The sequence below is a fragment of the Lynx canadensis genome, chromosome C2 (assembly GCF_007474595.2).
Source record: "Lynx canadensis isolate LIC74 chromosome C2, mLynCan4.pri.v2, whole genome shotgun sequence".
Lineage (NCBI taxonomy): Eukaryota > Metazoa > Chordata > Mammalia > Carnivora > Felidae > Lynx > Lynx canadensis.
This window is the reverse complement of record NC_044311.2, coordinates 9,228,193-9,247,739: the sequence shown is the minus strand read 5'-3', so window position 1 is coordinate 9,247,739 and position 19,547 is coordinate 9,228,193. Positions and strand designations below refer to the sequence as shown.

General features: G+C 43.7%; 1 protein-coding gene across 1 annotated transcript in view; it reads left to right on the top strand.

The window, feature by feature from the left end:
* The window catches only part of ULK4 (unc-51 like kinase 4), a 572,731-nt gene that overhangs the window by 83,853 nt on the left and 469,331 nt on the right, over positions 1-19,547 (top strand). The window contains 2 exon segments of the mRNA XM_030328370.2: positions 10,485-10,592; positions 15,114-15,197. Of these exon segments, the coding sequence (XP_030184230.1) occupies positions 10,485-10,592; positions 15,114-15,197 (192 nt within the window).

Below are 19,547 nucleotides of genomic sequence, written 5' to 3'. Positions count from 1 at the left end.
AATCTCAAGCAGGTTCCCTGCTGTCAGCACAGGGCCGTGTGCGGAGCTCAATCCCATGAACCATGAGAACATGAGCCGAAATCAAGAGTCGGACGCTCAACTGACAGAGCCACCCAGGCACCCCTCTCTTAATTTAGAAGGAGTATTATTTATTACATGCCCCAAGACCGCTGGATTCCTAGGTACTTCACCAGTGTAATAGACCAAGGGCTTTTGCAGGATTTATCTGCTACCCTCTGGCATACAAGCTAGGGTGCTACTTACCAGATCCAGTTAGCATGTCACCAGTATAACGAAACAGTACGATATCCTGCAGATTATCAAGGTGATGGGGGTTCCTCTGGACTATATTATGACAGAGCAGGAGACTTGACATAGGGGCAATTTAGTAAGTTGAAACTGCCTCTGATTTTATTTACTGATCGGACTGGGAAAGAAAGCATAAGGAGTGCCAGGGGCTATGTTAATTTGGTTCAGTAAAGATAGCACGGCTGAACTGCAGCTCTAATAGGCATCGTCAGCTGATTAAATTTGCAGTAATCTGTAGTCCTGCTCTGTAACCCATGTGGCTTCTGTACTGGCCTGACAGGCATGTTAAACGGGGACGTGGTAGAAATCACCATCCCTGTACCTCTCAAGTAATCGGTGCCATTGAGTCCTAATAATTGACCTGGCTGGATATGACCTGCTTTTGGTTTCCTGTCATCGGGTGGGCAGGCAGGGAAGGTGTTGTAGTTCCAGGACCTTCTACTTTGTCTCTTGGTACTCTGAATAGACCTCAGTCCACTCGTTGGGAATCCATTGTAGGGATCCTGCTAGTTGCTGAGTGTATCTTTTCTCATTGTATGTTCTAGACCTAGGAAAATAACTGAGGATAGCTCCACGGGCCCACTGGACAGATGTGAGATGGGTTTAGTAAGATCCCATGTGGCACGTGGCCTTGATAAGCTCTTTCTTGATCTGACTACCGCAGTACAGTGGTTCCTTAGGTCTCCAGAGATCAGCCCAAGTTCAGAGCCAGAGGGTCTGGGCATTTCCCTTTTCCCAGTGCTCAGTCCCATGGTAAATGTCTGAGGACAGTCTGGGGAAGGAAGGTGGTGGGGAACATCCCCAGCATTCGCTCTGTGGCCATTTTGTAGGGATCTCTTCGGAGGGGACCGTTAGCTTAATGGAGGAGCTCTGGGTCTGTGAAGCGGCCTGGGGTCTGGATGAGAGGCTGTCCTTGTCTTGGACTCCAGGGGGTCAGAATCTGTGATCACAGATTGCATGTGACTCACGGTGGCACTTGTGCCTACAGTTAAGTGCTGCATGGGCTTCTACCCTTGCTGGATCCCATCCCATTATTCCCATTGTGACCAGAGAACCCAATTCCACTGTCGGTTTGCTCCACTGTCCCTTCTGGCCTGTCAAGGATAGCCACCTCAGAGCTTCTCAAAGATGCTGGTGTCCCTCTCACTAAGGCATGCTTTTCAGGCCCACCTTGGAGGGATGGTTTAGGGGGTGGCTGGGCAGGTTGCATTTTGTAGAACCACGTCAACATTTTCAGTTCCCTGAGCTTTCAGACTCTGTTTTCTGTAATTCGGATGTCCAGGCTATGCCCTGGACCGACTAAACCAGAGTCTCTGGGGCTAGATGCAGGTATCTATAGTTTTTAAAGCTTTGCAAATGATTCCAATATGCAGGCAATATTGAGTTCCACAGTAGTGATTTCAGTGTTGTCCTAGACCTTAAGCATCAGTGGGCAACTTGTTAGACGTACAGATTCTCAGGCCCCCCACCCCAGACCTACTGAATGAGAATCTCTGGGGGTGGAGTTCAGCAGTATATCTTTACAAATTCTTCGGTGATTATGAAGCACAATAAAATTGAGAACCACTGCTCTACAGTCTCGGGGAATCCTAGCATTTTGACCTCATTAACTGTAGACCATCATTAAGGTCAGGTTGCTGCTGGTCAGCCTGGCAAAGTCCCAGGTGCTTGAATCTCCGGTCTCCCAGGTGAGAGGCAATGTGAATGTGATCTGCAGACTTGCTTTTCAGACCTGGTTCAATTCTTAGGGAAGATTTCCTCCCTGCCTCCCACTGTTTCATTCAGTACCAAGATCTCAAGATTCCTTACCATCCTCTTTTGTAGGCTGGTTCACTTTTTATTCATATATCCTTGGGGTTTCTTTTCTTTTCTTTCCTTTTCTAAATATAGTTTATTGTCAAATTGGTTTCCATGCAACACCCAGTGCTCATCCCAACAAGTGCCCTTCTCTCTGCTCATTACCCACTTTCCCCTCTCCCCCACCCCCCATCCCCCATCTACCCTTGGTTTGTTCTTAGTCCTTAAGAGTCTCTTATGGTTTGCCTTCCTCCCTCTCTGTAATCCCCCCCCCCACCCCCCTTCTCCTCCCCCATGGTCTTCTGTTAAGTTTCTCAAGATCCACATATGAATGAAAACATAGGGTATCTGTCTTTCTCTGCCTGACTTATTTCACTTAGCATAACACTCTCCAGTTCCATCCACGTTGCAGCAAATGGCCGGATTTCATTCTTTCTCATTGTCAAGTAGTATTCCATTGTATATATGAACCACGTTTTCTTTATTTATTTGTCAGTTGATGGACATTTAGACTCTTTCCATCATTTGGCTATTGTTGAAAGTGCTGCTATAAACAATAGGGGACATGTGCCCCTATGCATCAGCACTCCTGTATCTCTTGGGTAAATTCCTAGCAGTGCTATTGCTGGGTCATAGAGTAATTCTATTTTTAATTTTTTGAGGAACCTCCGCGCTGTTTTCCAGAGCGGCTGCACCAGTTTGCATTCCCACCAACAGTGCAAGAGGGTTCCCGTTTCTCCACATCCTCTCCAGCATCTATAGTCTCCTGATTGGTTCATTTTGGCCACTCTGACTGGCGTGAGGTGATACCTGAGTGTGGTTTTGATTTGTATTTCCCTGATAAGGAGCGACGCTGAACATCTTTTCATGTGCCTGTTGGCCATCTGGATGTCTTCTTTAGAGAAGTGTCTATTCATGTTTTCTGCCCATTTCTTCACTGGGTTATTTGTTTTTCGGGTGTGGAGTTTGGTGAGCTCTTTATAGATTTTAGATACTAGCCCTTTGTCCGATATGTCATTTGCAAATATCTTTTCCCATTCCGTTGGTTGCCTTTTAGTTTTGTTGGTTGTTTCCTTTGCTGTGCAGAAGCTTTTTATCTTCATAAGGTCCCAGTAATTCACTTTTGCTTTTAATTCCCTTGCCTTTGGGGATGTGTCGAGTAAGAGATTGCTACGGCTGAGGTCAGAGAGGTCTTTTCCTGCTTTCTCCTCTAAGGTTCTGATGGTTTCCTGTCTCACATTTAGGTCCTTTATCCATTTTGAGTTTATTTTTGTAAATGGTGTGAGAAAGTGGTCTAGTTTCAACCTTCTGCATGTTGCTGTCCAGTTCTCCCAGCACCATTTGTTAAAGAGGCTGTCTTTTTTCCATTGGATGTTCTTTCCTGCTTTGTCAAAGATGAGTTGGCCATACGTTTGTGGGTCTAGTTCTGGGGTTTCTATTCTATTCCATTGGTCTGTGTGTCTGTTTTTGTGCCACCAAACTTTCTTTATGACTGTAAAAGACGGCATAAGAAATCTGCTTAGGTGTTTTATTTGCTTTTCCTGACAGTTTTCCTTTTTCTTTTTTTAAACGCTTATTTTTGAGAGAGAGAGAGAGAGAGAGAGAGAGAGACAGACAGACCTTGGATGCACGACTGGGGAAGAGGCAGAGGAAGAGCGAGATGGAGAATCCCAGGCAGGCTTTGCACTGCCATTGCAGAGCCCCGTGCGGGGTTGGAACCCACAAACATGAGATCATGATCTGAGCTGAAATCAAGTGTTGGATGCCCAAGGAACTAAGCCACCCAGGCGCCCCGACAGTTTGTTATTTTTAAGAGAAGGAATCCACCGATTATAGGTTATTTGTTTATATTTAGGCCTCAACAGGGAAGTGACAAGTTAGCAGTCCTTACTTGAGGTTCCCCATTGCCTGATTTTAGGAGTGAGATGCCAACCGATACTGAGATAATTAAAGGTTACGTCCACGGAGATAATGTTAAAACTTTGATGTCAAGATGTCACCAGGAGAGGTTCATGCAGACTACGCTGCTTCGTTGCAACAATATTTTTGGTTATTAAATACAGAACAGAATTCTATTCCCGTCAAGCAAGCTTGCCATCTTTCTTCTGCATCATTGACCTGTCTTTATGTGTCAAGACTTCCTTCTCTGCCTCACTTTTTAACCAGCACTTGTGAAAATGAGGGTTTAAGTTTCAAGTCCACAGGTGTGATTTTACTTGTGAAGGCTTAATCAGAAACGCAGGACCCGAAGGAATGTAAGATTCAGTACAAATAAAATTCAGGCAAGAACTGTGAGGCTCACAGTGTTCTTATTTTACATGCCCTCACTGTGTCTGGGACATTGAAGGTGGGGTTCTAAGAACGAAAAAGCCTGGGCAGAGTGCTGTCCGTTGGGATTCTTGGTTTACTTGAGTTTGTGGATGGAATACCTCTTATTTCAGAGGTTAGGGGAGAATACTGAACAACATCTAATTTAAAAGGTTGTGGTGTAGCTCTTAGAATGACTGCTGCTGTGTCTCCTATTGGGAGTAGTTAGGTAGGGCTTTAAAAATGTCCCTGTGGGGTAAAAACACTGACTAGGAAATGCCAGCTACTTCCTGGATCTGGAGTTCAGTTCAGTTTCTGTTTGTAGCTGTTAATTGTATACCTGTGAACATGGACACTTAAGGACTATTGTGAGGGTCAAGAGCAAGCAAGTGATATCTGTGCAAGTGTCCAAGCATTAGTTTTATAACTGCGGAACTTCCAAGCTTTGGTATTCATACTTCTCAGTTCGTCATCTTCCTGGCTTTTTGCCTTTGACCTGAGAGACTCAGTCCAGGCTACGTGAGATTGGTGCACATTTGACCATTTAATTCAATCTGATGCCTTCGTATAAAGCCAGAAGAGGCCTCATTCCACCTTGTCAGAGTTGTGATAAAATGGGTTTGGATTTCAAAGCAGTTTAAGAAATAGTACAATCTTAAATTATTATGTGTAGTGGCCAATCGACCAATCATGGCTTTAGTTGCAGAAGGATGGTCTCCATTAACGACGGTGTATATTTGCCTCAAAGCACAGTGATGCTAGAAATAAGCCCTCTCCCACCCCCTCATTTTCCTTTACTTAGGTTTTTCAAAAAATGGCACACAATACTAGCATAATGCTTGAATATCTGCCCTGTTTTTTTTTTTTTTTTTTTTTTTTTCCTCTGTTAGTTTCAGTGTTAGGAGGCCAGGTGCATTTTCACAGAATACAGGAAAACATACATAAGAACAGTATCTTCGAATTACTCATATTTTTGAGTTTGAAGAAGGACTAAACAAATCTATTTTTAACCTTTTGTCCTGTTTAGTGTTGGCATTTTCAAATGTCATTGTACCTAGGTCAACGAAAACTTGTTTTTCTCTTTGGTTATTTGTCCCTCATGTGGAATGGTTGTTTATTATTCTTACAGTTGTGCTTTTCAACATTAAAATTTCTTTAAAAATGACAAGTGAAGGGGCGCCTGGGCGGCTCAGTTTGTTTCGTGTCCGACTTTGGCTCAGGTCATGATCTCATGGCTTGTTGAGTTTGAGCCACACACGCTGGGCTCTGTGCTGACAGCTCAGAGCCCGGAGCCCGCTGCGGGTTCTGTGTCTCCCTGTCTCTTTGCCTGCTTGCACTCTGTCTCTGTCTCTCTCTCAAAAAATAAACATTAAAGGAAAAAACAAGTGGAAAATCTATGCAAATAACATTGCAGACAAGCATTCTGTGTTGTGTACCGTTTAGTGCTATCCAAAGTTAAACTGTTTTGCAAACGAGCTGTCCGCTGGCTGTGGTGTTACTAGCTTGGATTATATGATGTGTATCTGTTTACAAGCCACTAAGCTCCAAAGCAATTTCTGTTAAGCTGCAGGCGGTTCAGACAGTTTTATCTCTTTAAAGATCTTCAGCATTAAAGTGTTTTTAATTTCAAGTGACGTTGACGGATTCAAAAGGCCAGTGGATTCGACAATGGGGAAATATTGTAAATCCCTGCCCCTAACTTTGTGAAGCAGAAAGTAGGATCTAGGTTTCAAATGTAGTATGAGGTTGACTCTTTAAAAGAATTAGGCCTTTTACTTGGAGATAATTGTAGATCATATGCCGTCGTAAGAACTAGTACAGAGATACTGTGTATTCTTGATCCAGTTTTTCACAATGGTAACATCTTGGGAGTCCTACGGTATGATATTACAGCCAGGATACTGACACTGAAAGAGTTAAGGAACAGAGGCGTTTCATCACCAAGAATAGTTCATGTTGCTGTTTATCATTTGTCTCACCCCCACTCCAACCGCTGGCAACCACTGACCTATTCTCCATTTCTATACTTGTATAATTTTGAGAATGTCATGTGAGTGCAGTCATATCGTGTAGCCTTTCGGGACTGGCTTTTAGACTTTGGTGTCATTCTTTGGAGATTCATCCAGGTTGTTCCACGTGTCAGTAGTTGGTTCCTTTTTATTGCTTAATGGGACTCCATGGTATCAGTTGTACCACAGTTCGTTTAACCATCCCCCTGTCGAAAGACACCAGTGTCATTCCCAGGTTTGACAGTTATGAGTAAAGCTCTTACAAACACTGACGTACAGGTCTTTGTGTGGATGAAAGTCTTCATTTCTCTGGGAAAAATGCTTAAGATTTGGGGTTCAGGAAAGAGTGGACTTGCCACCAAATCACAGTTTCTCTGGGATGTATGCTTAGGGGTACGGTTTGCTGGGTCCTTTGGTATATGCATGTTGAGTGTTTTTTGGTTTTTGTTTTTTTTTCCAGACACTGCTGCAGTTTTCTAGAGTAGCTGTACCATTTTGTATCCTGCCAGCAATTTCTGAGTGGTCTAGTTTTTCTCATCCTTAGCAGCAATTGGTGTTGTCGCTGTTTTTATTTTTTTATTTTTGCCATTCTCATAGGTGGGTAGTGTTATCTCATTGTGGTTGTAATTTGTATTTCCTTAACTGCTAATGATGTTGAACATGTTTTCATGTGCTTATTTGTCAACTGTGTATCTTCTTTGATACAGTGTCTGTATCACTGTACAGATTGGTGCCCAATCTTTTTACCTAGACCCTGAAGAGTTTACCCCATTCTCCCCTCCCCTAATTTTATAGTTTCATGTTTTACCTTTAAGTCCGTGATCCATTTTAAGTTCGTATGTTGTAGGGGCGCCTGGGTGGCGCAGTCGGTTGAGCGTCCGACTTCGGCTCAGGTCACGATCTCGCGTGATCTCGCGTGAGTTCGAGCCCCGCGTCGGGCTGTGGGCTGATGGCTCAGAGCCCGGAGCCTGCTTCCGATTCTGTGTCTCCCTCTCTCTCTGCCCCTCCCCTGTTCATGCTCTGTCTCTCTCTGTCTCAAAACTAAATAAACGTTAAGTTCGTATGTTGTATAAAGCGTTAGACTTATGTTGAGGCTTGCTTTTTGTTCGTCCTTTGGATAGTCCGTTGCTCCAGCATCATTTGTTGAAAAGGCTGACTTTCCTCCTTTGGATTGCCTTTGCACTTTTCTCAGAAATCAGCAGGCCATACTTGTGGAGCTATTTTTGGATTCTGTGTTCCATTGATCGATATATCTGTCTCTGGCAGTGCCTCACAGTTTTGATTACATTATGTATATACTGAGTGTTGAGATCAGATTAATTTCAGCACTTTTTTTCCCAAATTGTTTTGGCTATTCTATTTATTTTACCTTTACACATAAATTTTGTTTTATTAAAATTTTTTTTAATGTTTATTTTTGAGAGAGAGACAGAGTGCAAGTGAGGGAGGGACAGGGAGGGAGAGGGAGACACAGAATCTGAAACAAGCTCCAGGCTCTGAGCTTCAGAGCCTGATGTGGGGTTTGAACTCACAGACCATGAGATAATGACCTGAGCTGAAGTTGGATGCTTAACCGACTGGGCCACCCAGGTGCCCTTTATTTATTTTTTTTTAAATTTATTTTTGAGAGAGAGCGCAAGGGGCAGAGAGACGGAGATCAAGGATCTGAAGCGGGCTCTGTGCTGACAACAGACAGTCCAATGAGGGGCTCGAATTCATGAACTGTGAGATCATGACCTGAGTCGAAGTTGACACTTAACCAACTGAGCCACCCAGGCGCCGCTACCTTTACGCATAAATTTTAGAATAATCCTGTTGATATCCATAAACTTTTGTCTAGGATTTTGATAGGAATTGCATTAATCTGGGCTATTGGGTTGGGGAAAATTGACATCTCTGCTATATCGTCTTCCCATCTAGTATACCTCTTGTGTATTTGTTTATAAGATGGTCAGGAGTGGCCACCAGAGGACACAGAGGAGAGGCTCGGGAAAACAAAGTGTATTATACTAATAGGTCCTTGAGACTTAGCATGGCATGCCACACATGGCCACATGGAAGAATGCCACGGTGGTCAGGAGGCAAAAGATGGCAGTGAGGGGCCTGCTTAAGCCATAGCCTTTATTGGGATTTCTACAGGAAAGGCATGGCAAGGGTAGGGTGAATAGCTTGGAATTGCCTAGTTGAATAACTTAAGTAGGCTCTGGGCTATTGGGATAGTTGGATAGTAACTGCCCCTGGGATGATTAAGGCAGAAGAATATTACCTTCTGGGGGGGTGTATGGGCCAGATAGAGGAGGGTATGGCTCTGGATTGGTTAGTTTGCATATGAAAGAAAATTTTCTGAGCCTTTGCTGTCTCTAAGAATTGGCTAGCCTTGGGAGGGTCAGTCTCTCCATAGTCAGAAAGGTTTTTTAAGATGTCAATACATCATAATTACATAACAATACAGTACACACACAAATTCATCTTTCCATTTATTTAGATCTTCTTGGATTTCTTTCAACGTTTATTTATTTTTGGGACAGAGAGAGACAGAGCATGAACGGGGGAGGGGCAGAGAGAGAGGGAGACACAGAATCGGAAACAGGCTCCAGGCTCCGAGCCATCAGCCCAGAGCCTGACGCGGGGCTCGAACTCACGGACCGCGAGATCGTGACATGGCTGAAGTCGGACGCTTAACCGACTGCGCCACCCAGGCGCCCCTTCTTGGATTTCTTTTAAATGATATTGTGTAGTTCGAACATGTAGATCCTTTATATGTTGGATATATATATATATATATATACACACACACACACATATATATTTTAATATTTGTTTATTTTTGAGAGAGAGAGAGAGTTCTAGCAGGAGAGGGGCAGAGAGAGGGAGACACAGAATCTGAAACAGTCTCCAGATTCTGAGCTAACATTATGAGCTGTTAGCATAGAGCCTGACGTGGGGCTCGAACTTGGGAATGGCAAGATCATGACCTGAGCTGAAGTCGGACCCTTAACTGACTGAGCTACCCAGGCACCCCTTGTTCGGTTAATATTTAAGTATTTAATATTTTTAGTGATTGCAAATAGCATTTTTTTTTTAATGCTCATTTATTTGTGAGAGAGAGAGAGGGAGGGAGGAAAGAGGGAGTGGCAGAGAGAGACAGAGACAGACAGAGAGAGAGAGAGAGAGAGAGAGAGAGAGAGGGAGACAAGGAATCTGAAGCAGGCTCCAAGCTCTGAGCTGTCAGCACAGAGCCCGTTTTGGGGCTGGAACTCACAAATTGCTAGATCCAGACCTGAGCCGAGGTTTTATGCTTAACCAGCTGAGCCACCCAGGAGCCCCTGAATTACGCTGTTTTAGAGCAGTGCTTCCACACTACGTATTTTGTTTGTTTGTTTCAGAATCGGGCCCCTCTATATGTAGCATCCTGAACCTACTCTATCTTAGTTTATGGTCACACTGTGATTTCATTGACGTGTGTTCTGGTGTATGAATTCCGGCAATGAGTGTATGTAATTTTCTTAGCATGACACCTAGGAAATTAACTGGATTTGATAAAATAGCCTACTGAATTTTTAAGTGGATTATATTGACACTTTGGAATAACATTTACTACTCTGAGATTTTGGGAGGAGTCATTTCAAAGTTTAAGGCAGCGTAAGACTTTTTTCGAAGTCGGAGGTGCTGGAGCATGGTAGGCTCTGTCCTGCCATCTGTGTTCAGTTCCTGGTATCTGAGTGAGCTGGACGGAGACCTGCTGTCCCTCTTTGAAGCCTCCGTTCCTTGTGTTTAGAGACTGAGTAACAGTGGCCTTGCAGGATCAGCGATGGAGTGCAAGCTCTTAGTAACTGACAAGTGCCATATGTATGTGCCTTTCCTTCACTAGATACATTTTTACCTTTCTCTGGGACACTTACTGCTTTCTCAGGAGTAAGACCCATATTTTGAAAATAATTTGGAAACTAGTTCTTAAAAATGGAGAGTGAATTTTGTTGAGTGTCTTGTCTTTTACCTATAGGTTAAAGAACTAAGAGATACATATGAACTAATCTCTCTCTTTTTTTCCCCCTTTTTCAGGCAATTACTGTCTTAACTGAGTTAATTAGGGAAAACTTCAGAAATAGCAAATTAAAACAGTGCCTCTTACCAACCCTTGGGGAGCTGATCTACCTTGTAGCCATCCAGGTGAGACCTTCTGATTACCTCTATTGCTGTTTGACATGTTCTGACATATCCTGGCTAACAAGCGTTAGTATCCTATAAAAGTTGTTTTGGTTTCGCCCCTTAGAGCATTGCATGTTGGAATCAGCTTGTCCAGTTCTGCAAATCATTAAAAAAAAAAAAAATTACATTGACTGTACAGATCAATTTGGGAAGTACTGTTATCTTGATAATTTTGAGTCTTCTGCTGTGTATTTGGAATTGTACTGAATGTGTCTTTTTTTTTTTTTAATGTTTTTATTTTAGAGAGAGAGAGAGAGAGTGAGCATGAGTGGGGGGGGGGGAGAGGGGCAGAGGAGGAGAGAGAGAGAGAATCCCAGGCAGGCCCCATGGTCAGTGGTCATTGCAGAGCCTGACATGAGGCTTGATGCGATGAGCCTGGGGTCATGACCAAGTTTTGCAGGCCCCCAGAGTAAAAGCAGACTTTCGGTGCTCAGCTTAGCCCTCATGCTTGCAGTTATCTAACTTTTGGTTTGATTCTTTGTTTCCCTGTCAGATCTCTGATGCATTGTGAGGATGTCAGAATAAAAAGAGTTGCTTTCATTAGAAGAGTGGTCAGGTGCCTAGTTGGCCATCTGATCAGGGATGAGAGTGTAGTGTAATTCTTTTTGTTGTTGTTTCTTTTCTTTTCTTTTTTTGAATTATTATTATTCCCTCCAGCTTAATTGAGATATAATTGGCATGCAGCCAACTGTACATGTTTAATGATTACAATTTGATCAATTTATACACACACACACACACCTGTGAAAGCATCACCACAGTTCAGATAATGAACATACCTGTCATTTCCAAAAGACTCTCCACACTTTTTGCAATAATACCTTCCTCCTGCCCTTCCTACTGCTGCCCGCATCCACTCATTTGCTTTCTGTCACACAGACTAGTTTGCATTTTCTAGAATCTTTTGGAATCATATAGAATGCTATTTCTATTTGCTTTGAGAAGTAGATGTAAAGAATCCTCTTCTTTGGTACATAATTTAATTGGATATAAGCTAGGCTATTTTAATAAAGGGGTGGTTCTGTGGCATTTGACTTCAACTTAGGTTAGCGAACTGGAAACGGAAGGTAGGTCCCTGGATCCATAAAATCATTAACTTTGCATGAGATGAGGGCTTTTCTGGAATGGTCACTCTGAATATATGTGAACCTTCAAATCTCCGCTCAGTGCTGGTGTAGTAAGACTGACCCGATGTGATAGTGTGTATTGTGTACAATACAGAGACCTAAGCCCTGTCCTGTTGGCTCTCTGGAAGCAAGGTGACAGGCTTGAGAACGGAAGAGCAGAGCGGAATCGGCCAACAACATGATGAGGCAGTTTGCTTATTGTTTGTGTGTATTTTCTTTTATCAGGGGTACCTCCCACCTTGAGCCTGGGCGTTCCTGTTGTGTCACCTTTTTGTCCAGCTGATAATGATCTCTCACCTGCCCTGTTACAAGAACTCTTAGATGACCTCCTTGCTTTGTTCTGTGCCTGTTACCCTCTGTCAGCCAGACTGAGCCTGTTAGAACCACGGGCGTCTACAGTGTCTGTCACTCCTCAGAGCCCTCCATTGCTTCTTGTCTTGCTTCTTGTCACAGCCAAATCCTGCCACTGACCTTGTAGGCCCTGGGGGGCTGCCTTCCCGGTGCCTGTGTGACCTCCTCTCTCCCTGCTGTCCTCCTGCCTTCCTCCTCCCGCCACACTGACCTCCCCATGGCCCTTTGAACCCGCCATGCCACAGTCCTGCCTCAACACCTTTGCAGTTGTTCATCCTGCTGGCAGTGATTCTCCCTGAGGTACTTGCGTTTTCTCTGTTCGGATCCCTTCAGAGAGTCTTCTCCTTGCATGGTCTTGCGTGGTAGGAGATGGGGCCACCCTATCTACGGTGTTCCTCTCGCTCCGTACCCTGCTCTGGTTTTCTTTGTAGCAGCCCCAGCATCTTGACTGACTTGTCTTGTTTTCTCCTCCTCCACCTACTTCTTCCTTCTTTCTCTTCTTTGTCTTCTTCTTTCCCCGCTAAATACTATTAAAACAGAAAATTTATCAGTCCTGTTCACGGCTGTGTGACCATCATCTAGAAGAATTCCTGGCACTTCGTAAGTGCTTCTATAAGGCGCGCCCCACACCAAGACCAAAGGGACAGGAGGGAGTGAGCAAGGAGGCAGGGCTGGAGAGACTGGCCAGGGCATGTTCAGGAAGGAATCTGGATGAGTCCGATGTCGTCCTCTTAAGCCTGTGAGCAAGGGGAAGTCACTAGGGTTTTAAAGAAGGGTAATGGTGTCATCTGATTTCAGTGCCAGAGGGTTGACTCTGGCTTAAAGGTGGAGAATAGGTGGGAGAACGGTAAGAAAAGATTCTGAGCTGAAATGAGAGTAAGCGAAGTAGGAGTGAAGTTAGGCGTGCGAAGAGGGTGTTTCAGGAAAGAGGAAGCCAGTAGGGCTGAGGTAGCTGACGGTCCATGAAAAAGTTCTGAAAAGAGCCTGCTGGATCGAGTGGCGTGAAAGTCACCAGAAACTCAACAGGAGCTGTTTTATATGTTTATTTACTTGACTTCAAGCGAGGGAGTTGGAAGAAAGCATCCTGGAGCGCGCTGAGCCTCTAGCAGGAAGTGAGGAAGGTGGGACCAGCAATGTGAATCGAGAATAGGTGTGAAAAGGAGCGGAGGGGCCGAGGCCGAAGGGAGCCCCGTTTGGAAGATGGGGACGGTGAGGTTATTGTGGTGGAAATGGAAAGGACCCCGTGGACAGGACTTGGAAAATTTAGCAGTATGGGGTAGATAGCAAGGTAATGACCCTGGAGGAGGCAGGATGGGAATGGGATGCTGGGCCCACGTGGAAGGGGTGGAGGAGCCTGTCCCGTTGTAACCGCTGGGTGTAAGTAGCAGATGGCTTCAGGGGTAGGAACGCCGGGAGCTGCTTTCTCGCTCACGACTTCCGTGATCTCTGTGGCGGAGGAAAGTCGGTGCAGTGGCCAGAGGATCACAGCTGTGAAGTGGCCCTTTCTGAGAGGGAGTCGGTCGGAGAACCGGATGCTGCAGAGTGAGAACGACGCTCCCTGGGCTTGCTGATCCCACGTCATCCATGGGCTCTGTGTTCTGGGGTCACCCCTCTCAGAGCCCCGCTGCCTGAGCGCAGGCCTGGGGAAGCAAGCCGCCGGCTCCCTCGGGGGCTGGATTCCCCAGAGAAGGGAAAAGGACATGCGGGAAGGGTTTTGGCCTTTGGCAGGAGGGATTCAACGACAGACCAGGGGATCTAAGTGGCTGGGGGAGGGTAGGCGACAGAGTACAGAAAGGGTGTGGTAGACGGTCTGAACAAGTGAGCTGGAAGGGAAGAAAGTCACGTTTGGACGTGAAATTGGGTGCTGAATTTTTGTGATTTTCGATAGTGATTTTCAAGCTGCAGCAGCCTGGGATGATAATGTCTAGCCTCTGACCTGTGTGGGATTCTGTGATGGAGCAAGGATAGTTTTAATGGGTCATGATTCTCATCATGCGTATAAAAAGCATCTGGACCAATAAGGTACCAGTTCTAAAATTTGGATGGTGTTAAATATTTTCTCCAAACAGAACCTAAAGAGATTAATTACCTTAAAGGGATTAATTGCCACCCTCCCCCCCCCAATCTTTCTGTGTGGTACCTAATTTATAATTAGATTTTATTTTTATTTTATTAAAAAAAATTTTTTTTTTAACGTTTATTTATTTTTGAGACAGAGAGAGACAGAGCATGAACGGGGGAGGGGCAGAGAGAGAGGGAGACACAGAATCGGAAGCAGGCTCCAGGCTCCGAGCCATCAGCCCAGAGCCCGACGCGGGGCTCGAACTCACGGACCGTGAGATCGTGACCTGAGCCGAAGTCGGACGCTTAACCGACTGAGCCACCCAGGCGCCCCTGTAATTAGATTTTATTTGAGAAATTACAGTCGTGTTTCTGTGGTTGTTACCCTAACTTGGTTCTTCTGTGAGAGAATCCTTGCCGATATCATTAAAATCAGCGAACCCACCAGTCACACTTGCTTATTTTTATTTAGCACATTGTCTTACCGGGCAACATACTGCTTTTTACTTATATTTGTGGGTTTTCCTGAGATCCTCCTCAGAGCTGTGAGTTCTGTGCTTTCAAATCCTTTCGAATAATGGAATACCTTTCAGGTAGGAATATCTGTATTCTCACCTACGATTGTCAATAGAGTAGTTTCTCTGCCAAGTGGATTGTATTGTCATTTCTTAGTTTTCTTTTTTTTTCTTCTTCCTGCCTGGCTTCTGCTGGAGGGGTCTGATGAACATCATATAGAACATGAGGAGAAAGGGCAAACACCTTGTGTGTACAACGTAGTAAAAGACCCCCTCACTGGGTCAGAATTGCCAGGTAGTGATAGGATATTTCAATAGGATATTAAGAAGCTTCAGAGAGTTTGTATGTTTGAAACGGCCTTTTTCTCGAACGGGTTAATCTCTTTTGTGCTGTTAGCTTCACTGCTTTTCCTTCCACTTTTTTTTAGGAAGAAAAAAAAAAGAACCCTAGAGAATGCTGGGCCGTTCCCTTGGCTTCGTACACAGTGCTAATGAGGTGCCTTCGGGAAGGGGTAAGGCTCCTTTGTGGTCCTCTGTAGACACCCGCCGTCGTAATAACCCTTCAGGCGCTGTGTGAGGAGTGTAGCCTGCGGCCGTGCGGGGAGCTTGTCAACCGAGTATGGCTCCTGAATTTAAATAATCCCGACAAGCCGCTGTGAGCAAGTGACCTGTGGTGGGGCAAGTGCAAAAATGAACCAGCTCTCTCTTTCACTTTTTGAAGCGTCTCGCCTTTTTAAAATACGATAGCAAACACAAGCAGCGTAAGTAGCTTCTTCATAACCCATCCTCAATACTCCCCTGCTCTTAAACCCCTTGACACACCAGTTTAGCAAGCAGGGTGTATGCAGAGACCTCGCTGGGGGCCTCACAAGCCCCGTGATTATCTTGTCGGCTTGCCATCGTGCAGTTCGGAAACAGGAACCTTCCGCCAGTATCCATTGATTTTAATATTAAGTGGTATTTATCATGTGATTCTTTTTTTCAATTCATTCACGGTCCTTCTCATGCCATTGGTAGTGGCTGCAAACCAGCCAGCTGGCCAACTAACCGACGGGCATAAGGAGCTCCTGTGTGTGACTTTGTAAAGAATCGAGTAGCTGACCTAAAAGGGTCACGTTTTCTGTTTGCTTTAAACCATTTGACACTGTTTCACCCAAGGCAGAGCCATAGGCTAAAAACATTCCTTAAGGAATGAAAAAAATATGTCACAATAAACATGTTCCTTTTGAGTTCATTACTTCCTGCGTCACTGAATGGTAAGGGATGATGTTCCAGGTGCAGGAGCGCTCTGCACGGTCTTGCCCTAGTGATCCAGAAAGGAAGTTTGAAAACTTCCTAGCCCGTAGGGTTGGAGATGTCAGCTGTCATTATGGGGTATGAATAAAGCCAGTAAATTGTGCTTTACCAAAGATATGAGAATTAAGTCATGTTTCTCTGTAGTCAGAAGACGTGTTTCAGTTTATCACTCAAGACCTCAAGCTAGGCACACTTGGGGACACACAGACGAAGAAGATGAATACTCTTCACGCACGGTTATCTTACCTATTGGGGGAGATCAGATAAAAACAAAGTGGATTATGTCAACTGTATAAATGTGGAAGCACAGAACTATGGGAACTCAAAGGAGAGAGGGAGTCTTCTAGGAACTTTTTTCACAGCGTAAAGAAATTTTGCAAACTTTGTATCTTAATTTTTATTTATTTATTTAAAAAAAATTTTTTTTAACGTTTGTTTATTTTTGAGACAGAGAGAGACAGAGCATGAACAGGGGAGGGTCAGAGAGAGGGAGACACAGAATCGGAAACAGGCTCCAGGCTCTGAGCAGTCAGCACAGAGGGCTCAAACTCACGGACCTCGAGATCATGACCTGAGCTGAAGTCGGCCGCTTAACCAACTGAGCCACCCAGGCTCCCCTGTATCTTAATTTTTAAAACGAAGATTGTTAGGGAAAAATCTGTTACTTGACGGCCAACAGGACTAATTAGGGAATTTCAGTCCCTGCCTGACGACTTCCCTTCCAGATTCTTGTTCCCACCCTACTTGCCTCAGGTGCCAAATTACTACTGTTGGGAAAATAAGTAAAGTTCTGCACCATAAGATGGCCTATGGGACTAAAACAAGCTCTAATTCCCAGCTTAGAGACTCCTCTTCTGGGTTCTTCCTGCCCTGTTTGCAGCGTGCCCGAAAGCCGTCAGGAATGCGGAAGATGACGCTATAAATTACCCTTCCCACCTGCATTCGGCACTCAGATCTCTGGAGAATGCTCTCCTGTGAGCCCACCCGTGTAAAATAAATCTTCCTTTCTTCCAAGATCTCCGAGTGCCACTTGGTTCTTCTGCCGGGTGATCCAGACCAGTTTCCATAATAAGATTAATGGGCAGTAAAAGGTTACTAATTCTAGTTCATGAGGTTGTATCCTTAATCGAATATTTTCTCCCACACCCTTCCGTGTTTTTCATTGTATGTGTAAGATGAAGAATAATGCCTGATATCCGTGTGTATTATTAAACAATTATTTTTAATCATTATGATACTTCGTATTTTAGTAGCAAATGTGCCTTTTATTGTCTTGGTATATATGACAGGTCTTGTGTATTTTCCATAAAGAGGGAGGGAAGTCCAGGCCTCTCTACAAAAATTTTATTGTACGTTAGAAAAGCAGTTAAATATGTGCTTGGACAGCACATGCAGGTGTCTCTCACTTTTCAAAAGTACATGTTACGCCCCTTAACTTTTACAAAAGACCCACATTAGTACTTGTTTTCTCTCATTGAAAGAAATACGAAGAGGGTTTCTGCTCCCACGAAAAAAGGCAAAAAGCACAAACAGCATTCAGGGTTTGTTTTGCAGCCAGTTGTTACACAGGCAGGCCTCGGCCTGTCCCGCGAAGCAGGGAGAGTGGCCTGCCAAGGTCCTTCCTTCCCCAGGAACTACGTTCGGCATCTCAGCATCAAGCCACTGAGCCCACCGTGCCTTCGAGCATCTGTGCCTTGTGTTGATGTATTTTCTGCATCCATTAACAAGATGGGTCCTAAGGTATCAGAGAAGCCTGAGAGAGGTTATTCTTGGGGTCTGGGAATACTCAAAACCTTTTCTGTTTAAATTATGGTGATAGCTCTTGGTTTTACATCATTCGGGCTTACTAAAGGTTTCATAGGAACAGGGTACTTTGGGATAGTGGGAGAAACCTAAACTTGAACATTGTCTCTGTAACACAGATAGATTAGGGGGTGATTATCCCCCCTAAAAAAATATTTGTTTACAAAAATAACTGAATTGTAGCAGTTCTTTAGCATGTATCTAATGTATTTAGGACGTAGTTGAAGGTGAATAATTTTTAAGCCTCTTATTTTCAACAATTAATTTTTTCCATGTAGAAAAACTTTCCCCAGCACCTACTGATATTTCCTGATGTAGGGGTGTGTGTGTGTGAAACATATATCATAAACAAAAGAGTATGTGAAATTTATGTGTATGGTTAAAAGCACACTGATACAGCCACTCTCTTTATTTTTATTTTTATTTATTTAATTTAATTTTTTATTTTTTTCAATTTACACCCAAATTAGTTAGCATATAGTGCAACAATGATTTCAGGAGTAGATTCTTTAATGCCCCTTACCCATTGAGCCCATTCCCCCCTCCCATAACCCCTCCAGTAACCCTCTGTTTGTTCTCCATGTTTATGAGTCTCTTCTGTTTTGTCCCCCTCCCAGTTTTTATATTATTTTTGTTTCCCTTCCCTTGTGTTCATCTGTTTTGTCTCTTAAAGTCCTCATATGAGTGAAGTCATAGGATTTTTGTCTTTCTGTGACTGACTAATTTCACTTAGCATAATACCCTCCAGTTCCATCCACGTAGTTGCAAATGGCAAGATTTCATTCTTTTTGATTGCCGAGTAATACTCCAGTGTGTGTGTGTGTGTGTGTGTGTACCACATCTTCTTTATCCCTTCGTCCATCGATGGACATTTGGGCTCTTGCCATACTTTGGCTATCGTTGATAGTGCTGCTATAAACATGGGGGTGCATGTGTCCCTTCGAAACAGCATAGCTGTATCCCATGGATAAATGCCTAATAGTGCAATTGCTGGGTCATAGGTTAGTTTTATTTTTAGTTTTTTGAGGAACCTCCATACTGTTTTCCAGAGTGGCTGCACCAGCTTGCATTCCCAACACCCACTCTCTTTAAAAAAAAACCAAAAAAACAAAAAAAAAAAAAAAAAAAAAACTGGTAACATTTCTTCTCTGTTCCTCCTGGATGGCAGCTTGCTCTTTTCTTGCAAGGAGTAGCCACTATTCTTACTTTATGATAAACATTCCCAAGTATTTCTTTATCACGTTTGCATCTTTGATTGGTTCTTAAGGCTGAACTTTATATAAATAAATGGCACCAAATCCTGTGGAGACTTTATTTTGCTCAAAATTAGGTTGAAGTTGATACATGCCAATTGTGTAAACTATAGTTCATTTATACTACTGCATTGTATGTTGTTGGAATGTGCCTCAATACACTCAGACACATGTTGTATCAGTTTGTATTCCCACCAGTAGGGTATAGGAGTACCCTTGAACCCATGTCTTGAACATTTGATCTAGTCAGACTTTAAATTTTTGTCAATCTTCTGGGCATTAAATGTTTCCTTATAATAGCTTTAATATGCATTTTTGTGATTACTAATATGGTCACCATCCTTTTTTATTTATCTTGTTTTGTTGGGGGGGGGATTTCTGTTGCTTTGTAGGAATTCTCTACACTGCCTCCCTTACCACAAGCCTGTTATAAAATGTTTGAAATAACTAGAAAAGGAAAGAAGACTACAATGACCTTTATTTCCATCACTTAGTGTCAACGGTTTTTAA